This window comes from Anas acuta, chromosome 25, assembly GCF_963932015.1.
Source record: "Anas acuta chromosome 25, bAnaAcu1.1, whole genome shotgun sequence".
NCBI classification, from domain to species: Eukaryota; Metazoa; Chordata; class Aves; order Anseriformes; family Anatidae; genus Anas; species Anas acuta.
In genome coordinates this window covers 2,099,678-2,109,261 of record NC_089003.1, presented here as the reverse complement: position 1 = coordinate 2,109,261, position 9,584 = coordinate 2,099,678, and the positions used below count along the sequence as shown (strand labels likewise).

At 69.1% G+C, this 9,584-nt stretch overlaps 1 protein-coding gene across 1 annotated transcript; it reads left to right on the top strand.

The window, feature by feature from the left end:
* Nucleotides 1-3,479: 3,479 nt before the first annotated feature.
* LRRC3C (leucine rich repeat containing 3C) lies at nucleotides 3,480-8,092 on the top strand. Its single transcript, XM_068661044.1, has 2 exons — nucleotides 3,480-3,613; nucleotides 5,660-8,092. Exon 2 carries the CDS (start codon nucleotides 5,738-5,740, stop codon nucleotides 6,518-6,520), a length of 783 nt encoding a protein of 260 aa, XP_068517145.1. The 5' UTR covers nucleotides 3,480-3,613; nucleotides 5,660-5,737; the 3' UTR covers nucleotides 6,521-8,092.
* The last annotated feature ends 1,492 nt before the right edge of the window (nucleotides 8,093-9,584 follow it).

Genomic DNA, 9,584 nt, shown 5'->3' with positions numbered 1-9,584 from the left:
AATTCAGCCAGGAGTTTCTAATGAGCAACAAGATTCCAGGGAATCGTTTGGGTTGGAAACAACCTGTAAGATCATCTGGGCCAACCTCTGGCTCCTCCTGTGCCACCCTCTGATGCGGGAGTCCCAAGGCAGCCCTCCCGGGTTGGGGTCTGTGCCCCAAATCACAGAAGCGTTAGGGCTGGGAAAGACCCCAAGGTCGTGCAGTTCAAACGTCCCCCTACCACCACCATCACCGAATCTTCACCCCCCAAAACCATCTGGCCCAACTGCCCCCCTACCACCACCATCTCCCCCTAGACCACATCCCCAGGCACCACGTCCAACTTTCCTTAAACGCCCCCCGGGCAGGGGACGGGGTCTCTGCCACCTCCCGTGGAGGCTCCTTTGGGGTCCGTGGTGCTGGGAAGGGGATCAGAGCAGCGCTCACCCCCTGCTTCACATCACATCTGCCCTGAGCTGTGGCCCTAAAGGCACAAATCACCCCGTGCCGTGCTCAGCAGCACCAACCCCAGGGTGACGAGGGGGCGTCCCCGCTGCGAAACCTCAGCCGAGGCATCGGGCACGTTATCGGGGTGCCAGCGGGCACCGCCGGGGCGCGTGGCCAAGGTCAGGGCCTGGGAGCGGAGGCAGGATTCCTGCGCTGGAGCGCGGGGCGACCATCTGGCCGTGCCTTTGTTTGCACAGCCATCAAAGCCAGCAGCGCGGCGCCGCCGCGGCCCCTCGGTGCGCGCGGCCATCTGTGCAGCCTTTGTGCGCGCCGCCGCGCCGAGCTCTCCTGCCGGGGAGCGGCAGAGGGTGCAGCACGGCACCGAGCGGTGAGGCTGCTTTGTGCTGCCAGCCCCTGCCCCGAGCTGCTCTGCTCCTCGCCCCCCTGGGACCCCCGCCGGGGTGCAGCCGGCCCTGGAACCCGTCAGCGTGGCACCCCCAGGGTGCCCTCTCCGTCTCCATGCCCGGCACAGGTGGCTCCACCAGGATCGCTCGGAGCCCCCCAGCTCGGCACAGCTGCTGCCAGCCCTCCCTGGCCACATGGAGAAGGCAATTTTTGGGGTCTCGTTTCTGGCACGGAGGTGTTCACGGTGTTGCTTTGTGCTGAAGGCATCGAGGCTTCTCCTGCTCTGCCCACGGCTGCGCACCCGGTGCCAACGTCCTTGTGGGCCTGAGGGTGGCCGCGCGTCCGTCTGCAGGGAATGGATGCGGGCAGGGGTCCCGCAGACCAACCTGGCCCCCTGTGCACCCACCTAATCACGGTGCAGCCGGTGGGTGCCAGCTCTGCAGCCGGCTCCAGCCCCGCAGTCGTGCGCCAGCTGGGCACAGCAGGGCCATGGGGACCGGAGCACCACGTGCTGGCATCGTGCCGCTGGCAGGCACCGGGTGGCTTCCTGCAGCCGGAGCTTCCCCTGGCAGCTGCTGCCGGAGGGCTGTGGGCACCCGCAGGGGCCAGGAAAACCCAGTCCAAGCCCAGGCGCCTGGGGGTGCCCGCGGCAGCGTGGCGAGGTGCGGGGATGCCGTGAGCGGAGGCGGGGGATCCCGCGGGAGCCGGCCCTGCTTTGCAGGGGAGCCACGCACGCACGGCAGGCTCTATTTTTATCCCCGCTCCTGCCTGACTGAGCAGCTCCCTCTGCGCGGTGACATCTAATTTAGCAGCTTCCCCGCACCCCGCTGACTCCGCACGTGAGGGGGAAGCACAATGCGACGGCTATTTTTAAACGCCCATAAATATTAATCCCTCTCGGTGATGCAGCAGCAGCAGCAGCCTCTCTCTCGCTGCCGGTGGGAGCGCAGTGAGGGCACCCGCTCCTCGGGCTCCCCAACCTGGATTCACCCACCCAGGGAACCCCGGAATTTGGGGACAAAGGGGTCCCTGGGGAGGAGGATCCATCCCCAAACCCACAGCCCGGGCTGGCAGCTCCCTGCGTGCAGGGGGGCTGCTCCCGTGTGGTTTCCCCATCCACCCCCATTTTGGGGGCCACGCTCCCCTCCCGTTCCACCGGCCACGGTCCCGCTGCCGGCTCGGTACCAGCTATATTTAGCAGCACATTGGCAGCGGGGAGCTGGTGCTGCCTATTTTTAGCCACCGGTGCTGGCTGCGGCAGGGAAGGGTCCGCGCGGGGTCGCGCTGCACTGCAGGCTCTGCGTTTTCAGGCTCCATGGGGTGGGAAAGGGCCGGTGCCCCCCAGCCCCATGGGCTGAGCTCGGGCTGAGCCCGTGGCCACCATCAGCTGGGGCTTGCCAAAAGCTCCGGCAGCCCCAGGATCGGTCTGGATGCGTCCGTGGTTCCCTCCAGCCTTGCTCCTGCAGCTGGTGGCTGCCTCGCCGGGTGCTGCCACAGCTCCAGCTCCGGTCCTGCTGCGGGCACAGCACCCAGTAGCACCAGTATCGGTACTGGGGAGCTCGGGGCTGCTCCGCTCCCCGGCCAACCATGGGGAGAAGCGAGTTGAGGAGCCTGAGGGCAGGCGGAGGCTCTCCCTGCCTGCTGCCCTCCAGCCTTTGAGGATGCCCCAGCGCAGGCTTGGCTGCGATCCCAACCCCAGAGATGGAGACGGCGGCGGGAGCCTGGGCCCCGCCAGGGCCTGGCAGCCCCGGGGCAGCTCTCGGGGGGGAACGTGGGGGTCCCCGGGGAGCGCCTGGCTCCAGCCCTGCCGTCAGCTTCGGTTGTCCTAATGCAGCCAGATGCAGGCCAGGCGCCTCGTAAACCGGTTATCCACCGGAGCAGCGGCCTCTCCAAGGAGAACCGGGGGGGGGGTCACCGGCATCCTTGCTCACAAGGTCTCCTCTCCTCGTCCCCGGTGTCCCGTGGGGGCAGGCGGGGAGAGCCCCGGTGCTGCCGGCTGCGTGGAGCGGCCCCAGCCGGGAACGGGGCACCGGGAACGGGCCGGGCCCGGTAACGGCGGCCGCTCTCCATGGTCCTGAGCGCAGCCCGGAGAGCCCCGGTCCGGGCAGCTCGGGGCTGGGCTGGGGGCCCGCTCCGGGTCCCCCCCCCCGGGCTGAGGCTGCCTCGCTGCCCGCCTCGGCTCCGGTTTCCCCGGGTAAGCGATGCCGGTGCCCGCGGGAGGCGGCGACCGGGAGGGGTCGCGCTCCGTGGTGGGGGAGGAGGAACGGCGCCGGGGTTGGGGGGGGGCTTGGGGGGATTCCCGGTGTCCGCGGGGCTGGGCCGGGGGCAGCCCCGGGGCGGGGGCAGCGGCGGGGGGCACAGCCCAGCTCCGGGCATCACCCTCCGGGGGGGCAGCGCCGTTCCCACGCAGGGACCCGGGGGGCTCGGCGCTCCCCGGCGGCTCCGTTCGCTGCGGCTGCCCCGGGCTGGGGGCTCGGGGGTGTCCCCGGTGCGTCCCCCCCCCTCTCCATCCCACCCCCGGGGCAGGGGTCCCGCGGCGCTGCCTCTCCCGGGACCGGCCGGGGAGAGAAGCCGGGAGCGAGGCGGGGGTGCCCGGCTCCGTGCAGCCCCCCCGGCGGGGCGGGCCGGGGGCGGGGAGCCCCGGGGAGGCCCGGGCGGTGGATCCCGCCCACCGGCCCCGCCGCCGCCGCCGCCGGCTCCGGGCCCGCCGCGCTGCGCGGGGCGCGGCCGCTCCGGCCCGGGGCGCGGGGCCGCTCCGCCGCCGCGGGGGGCGCACGGCAGGTGAGTCCGGCCCGGGACCCCCCCTCTCCGGTGCTCCCCGGTGCTCCCCGGTGCTCCCCGGCTCCGGGAGGGGCAAGGCGAGAGGCGGCGGGCGGAGGGGCGGGGGTGCGGGGGGCGTGGGTGGTCCCCCGGGGAATTACCGGGGCTTCCCTCGCCCGCAACGCGCCCCCCCGGTGCCGAGCGGAGCCGGCGCTGGAGCGGGGCTGGGGGGAACCCCGGGCATCCCCGGCTTCTCCGGGCGCACCGAGGGTCTTGGTGCCAGCCTCGGTTGCCCACCGGCACCTCGGGGGCGTCCCCGCGGCTGGCGGCGACCCCCGGGGGGTCGGGTGGGGACCCCGCACCCTGGCAGGGCGCTGCACCGGGCCGGTTGCGCCCGCGCTCGGTGCCGTGCCCGGTCCGGAGCACCGTGGCCGCAGCCATCCGAGCCCCCCGTGGGGCCCTGGAGAGCTGCATCCTACCCGAGGGGGGGTCCCCAAGCCCCCGGGTGCCGCGGATGAGGCTCCCCCTTTCCTGGGACCCCGGTCCCGGCTCGTTCGGGTCCGTTTCCAGCGGTGCCCAGCCCTGGGCTCTCCCCCCCCCGGGTTACTTCTGGCAGACTTGGGGGGCTGTTCCCCCCCGGCCAGGCGGAGGTGCCGGTGTGGGGCTGGGGTTCCCGGTGCCCTTCAGCTGCTCGGAGCTCCGCTCCCTGCTCGGGGGGTGCCAGGAGTGGGGTGCTCGGGGCCAGCCCTGCACTGGCGCGACCTTGGGGTGTTTCGGTGCAGTGGAGCTGAGTTACGGTGCTGAGCAGCGAGCGGACAAAGCCCCGTCCTTGCCCCATCCCAGGCCTGGCAGCCTCCCCCCTACAGCCCCAGCAGCCCCAAATTGGCTCTGGGGGCAGCTTGAGCCCCCCAACAGTGGGGAGCAGCATCACTGCCCCCCGGGGAAACCCAGCCCCAAGGAGCTGCAGTCCCTCATCTGCAGGTGGGGAGGTGAACGTGGGACCCCTGCACCTCGGGGTGCTGTGGGGGCTGCAGGGGACACCCCCAAGGCTGCGGGCAGGATAACCAGGAGATGCCCGGAGCAGCACAGCGTGGGGCTCTCCACAGCACAGCTCTGTGCCACGGGGAGCCCTTTCGTGCTGGTGGCTTCAGTCACGGGATGCTGGGAGAGGAGAGCTCCTGCATCCTGCTCGGGTTGTGCCGCCGCTGCAGCCCCTCGCCGAGACGGGACCTGTGGCTGGGAAAGCGGGGCAGCGCGCTCGCCGCTCTCGGACGTGGCCTTATCTGCTGCCACCACCCTGGGAACTTGCTGAACGCTCAGCTCCTGTGAATTTCCTTTTTCTGTTTTTGTTTCTTTCCTGCTGACGTTTTTCCCCTCCGGAATAAAGGGCTGGATGGGGACCATGGTTACAGGGTGGTGTGGGCAGCCCGGCCCCGGGGCTGGCGTGGCACCGGGCAGGGGACAGCTCAGCCCGGCCACCCGCCCGCTCCAGTCCCCTCCAAAGCAAACACCCCACAGAAAGCGTGCTGTGTGCCTGCGTCCCTGGGGCTGGCAGCGCTGGAAGCAGAGCTGGTGAGCAAGATCCCTGCCTGCATGCCAGCCCCGCACCGCTCGGGGAACCTGCGCTGCTCCTGCCCGCGCCTTGCTTCCATCACTCTCCCCAGGGGCCCTGCCTGCAGAGGCTGCTCGGCTGGAGCCAGGGCTTGCCGGCCGCCTCTGCAGGATGCGTTGGCCTTCAGGCAGCGATCGCACTGCCGGTGACCTTGGCGGGGATCTCACCCCCGCCTCTGGCTCAGCCCGCGCCGTGTCCGTTTGTTACAGCCCAGCTGCTGCACGCAGGAGACGTGTGGTCGCTCGGCCCCACGGGGCCTAATCCTGCTGGGCTGGAACACCGAGCGCAGCCGCTGATGGCAGGGGGACGAGTGAGCCGTGCCGGCTGTCCCCGTCCCCGTCCCCATCCCACAGCTGGGTGTGCTGGGGCGGGCGCGATGCTCCCCGCCGGCACAGCGGCGCTTGTGCCCCTTGGTGCCTCTGCCTGATGCTGTGCCCTTGCTGTCTCCGTCCCAGATGCACCGATTCCAGCCCAAATCACCGTGGGCAAGAGCCGAGGGGCCGGTGGCCGTGTGAGCAAGCCGGCTCTGCGCCATGCCTCCGGTGGAGCCGTTCCTCCTGCGCTCCATGACCATGTGGCTGCTCCTGCAGAGCGTCCTCCTCCTGGCCTCCTGCCTCCGCTCGGCCGCCGCTTTCCCCAAGGGCTGCTACCCCTCGGAGGAGGAGGGGCTGAAGACCTTCCGCTGCAGCAACGCTCGGCTGACCGAGGTCCCCAAAGACATCCCCAACGACACCAACAAGCTCTACCTGGACTCCAACCGCATCCCTTTCCTGCCCCGCGACGCCTTTCGGGACCTGCCGCTGCTGCTGGAGCTGGACCTGTCCCACAACGCCATCGCCGGCGTGGAGAGCGGGGCTTTCCGGGGTCTGGGCGAGCACCTGCACTCCCTGGACTTGTCTTCCAACAGGCTGGTGTCGGTCAGCAAGGACGCCTTCAGCAACCTGAAGGCCAAGGTCAACCTCTCCAACAACCCTTGGCTGTGTGACTGCCGGCTGCAGGAGCTGATCCGCACGGTGGAGCTGGCGGCCGGCTCCTCGGGCGGCATCGTCTGCGACTCCTCCGTGCAGGAGGAGCACGTGGGCAAAGCCTTCCTGCAGGTGATCGCCGACACGGACTTCTGCAACATGTACAAAAAGACCACGGACATCGCCATGCTGGTCACCATGTTCGGCTGGTTCGCCATGGTGATCTCCTACCTGGTCTACTACGTGCGCCAGAACCAGGAGGACGCCCGGCGGCACCTCGAGTATCTCAAATCCTTGCCCAGCAAGCAGCGGCGCTCGGAGGAGTCGTCCACCATCAGCACCGTGGTGTGAGGGACCCCCTCCGGGGCCGGCCGGGGTTGTTCCCGGCTGCTGTCACCGCGCAGAAATCGCCGTTTTTTGGTTTGTTCTGGGGCAGCTGTGGCCACCCGCAGCAATGCGAGCACCGGGGTCGGGTACACAGCGAGCGGCTGCAGCCATGGGCGACAAGCACGGGGCGAGCGGGGAGACCCCCAGCGCGCCCCCACCGCACGGTCATGGCTCCGACTGACCTGGACATTGGGACTTCATTCCAAACTTTTTTTATTTCCTTTGCAGAGATCCCCTGGGGCATTAATGAAATCAGTGTTTTAATCCCTCCGGCTTACCCTCCGCCACCCGAGGGATGTTCCCGGCGGCACAGGGCGCCTGGCTGCCCGCCCGGGGGGACACGAGCTGGGCAGGACAGACGGACAGGGGACAGGGGGACGCAGCGGTGGGGAAAAGCGAGGGGCGGGCGTGGGTTTCCCCCAGCTCCCATCCCTCGTGCTGGGCGCTGCGGCCCCATCTCCCCTCTCCGCCCTCGCTGCTCCCCGGCCCTTCCCGGGTGCAGTGAGGGGCGCGGGGTCCCGCACAGGGGGCCCCCCTGCTCGGAGATGGGTGCTTGGGGGGGGGGTCAAACCAGCACCTCCCGCTCTGAGCCTGCGTTTCTGCGAGATGCAAACGGGAAACGAGCTCGCCCCGGGCTGAGCCCCGTGCCGAGGGAGGTGGGTGCTGATGGAGGGGGCCGAGGGCGTGGGGGGAGCAGGTTCCCCCTCGGTGCTCCCCCGGGGGCTTCCAGCCCAGTGGCACCGCCACCACCGCGGCTCCCACCTCTTACTCAAGGACTCACACGGCTGCGACCGGTCACTGTGACGGCGCTGGGACGGGGACGAGGCGGCCGCTCGTCCGCCTGCTCCCCGCTTCCCGTGCCGCTGGCAGGAGCCTGAACCTCCCCTCACCCTAAAAAGCCCCAACGTCCCTTTTTTGACACTTCCCGGATTGGGCTGCAGGTTCCTGGTTTCGGTAGGTAGAGATGGGCTCCGCTCCCACCTCGGGGCGTGCAGGGTCCAAGCGGAGCCTTGGAGCAAAGCCAGACCAGACCCGGACCCTTCTGGCCCCTGAGAGCTGTTTTTTTGCTGGTTTTGCCCCTTTTTTAAACCAACTGAAGCTAAACTGCCTTAACTCACCAAGAGCACCAACCAAAGCTGCTTCAACATCCTCTGGCAGCACCCGCCCCGGAGCAGCGGGGGCTTTTTATTGCTGGATCCTGGCCCTGGCTGGGGGCAGGCAGGGTTCGGGGCCCCCCGCTCCGTTCCCATCCCTCCCGCAGCCGGGGCTGGCGGAGGGAGCGGTGCCCGCACCCTCCCACAAGTGCCTACATCCCCAGCGCAGCCCCGTGACGCACAAACGCCCCCGGCCACTGCCCCCTCCCCACGGCGGAGGAAAGGGGCTGGGGGGAACCGGACCGAGCCCCCGGGGGCACCCCCGGGTGGCTGCTTGCACGCCTGGGTGGGGGCACCCCCGGGACCGTCTGACCCGATGTGTGTTTTGTTTAAGGGACCTTTCATGTTCTTACTTTATACAATAAATTGGCTTTTACTTTGGGAGCCCGTGGCTGCCGCGTGGTGGTTGCGCATCGCGTCGGTGCGTGGGTGCTTCCGCAGCGCCTCGTGCCGGGGCCCCCCCCGGTGACACCCGTGTCACAAGGAAGGGCCGAGGACACCCACGGCACCCGGTGTCTGGGCTCTGCCAGTGCTCGGGGCTGGTGCTTGCAGAAACCGGACACCCCAGGGCCCCCGGTAACCCAACCCATGCCTTGAATTAATGAAGGCGCCGCTCGGTTCCTGCGGCTCAGGTCACCACCACGTGCCCCGAGCTGTGCCCGTCCCCAAGCTGCAGCCACCAGACCCCGCTCTGCTCCCTGCCCTCCTGTCCTTACCACATCGTGTGGCACAAGGGACAGGCACCGCGGTGGCTGGGGGACACCCGAGCCCTTCCCCATGCCCGCAGCCACCAGGTCCCCGTGCCAGCTCACCAACAGCTCTCCCTGCGTGGCTCGCGCCGAGAATTGGTGCCATGGAGGGTGAAATCCGGGCCCTAACGCGGAGCGACAGCTCCCACTCGCGGGACGGTGACCTTGGCTGTCACTTGGCTGCCTCCAGACGCGGCACAGCCGTGACAGCCCGCAGAGCCTGCAATCCCGAGCAGATGGCAGCCCCCGCTCCCCGGGGAGCCCCCCTCCTGTGCCCCACGAGCAGCTGGGCAGGGGGCTGCGGCTCCCCGCGGTCCTGCTGGGTCTGGGCAGCACCGAGCCCCCGGCGGTGTCCCCGAGCCACACGGTGCCTTGTGTCAGCCAGGAGGGGACCACGGCACCGCAGCGTGCGCACCCCGGCCCCGTCGCATCTCCCAGGCTCCTTCCTGCCCGAGGTGCTGTTAGGATGGGAAATGCCAGGCTCGTTACAGCTGACACTAATGAGCAGAGGGGGAAGGAGGTGGATCCCGGTGGCAGCACAGCACCGGCAATCCTCCAGCGGTGGGAAATGCCTCCCGCACCCGCGCTATCGATTTTAAAGCCTCATTAAATGCGCTTCGGGTCCCGCCGGCTGGGAGGCTGCAGGAGCAGCGTCCCCTGCACAGCCAGGGGAGGGAAGGCAGCATCCCTCAGCCCTGCAGCACACAGCCTGGAAATGTCACCAGGGATGGGGACCAGGTCCGGGCGCTGCCTTTGGGGTGTTTGGGGCTCAGCACGGAGCTCGCCCTTCGGTCCTGGGGGGGCACCAGGAATAGGGGCTCCTGCTCCTCTGCGCAGCTGCTGGGCTGCACGGGTGGACAGGGAGAAAATACATAAGAAAGCTCATAAAAATCTGCAATAAGCTTCAAGAGGAGAACTTCTCCTAGGACGGACTGAACGGCACGGAATTGATGCCCCTGGTAGTGCTGGGCATGCGCTCGGGTGTTGCAAGGAAAGGGGAGAGAAGAGAAACTGGGATCAGGGGGGAGCCAAGAGGTGCCCGCGGCCGAGCGGGGCTGGGACGGGTCGGGAAGGGCAAGGACGAGGTCTGGGCCTTTCGTCCCCAAAGCTCTAGGAAATGTGTGT

Excerpts from the sequence above, each read along its gene's own strand:
- LRRC3C (XM_068661044.1), top strand. The coding sequence starts at position 5,738 with ATGCCTCCGGTGGAGCCGTTCCTCCTGCGCTCCATGACCATGTGGCTG.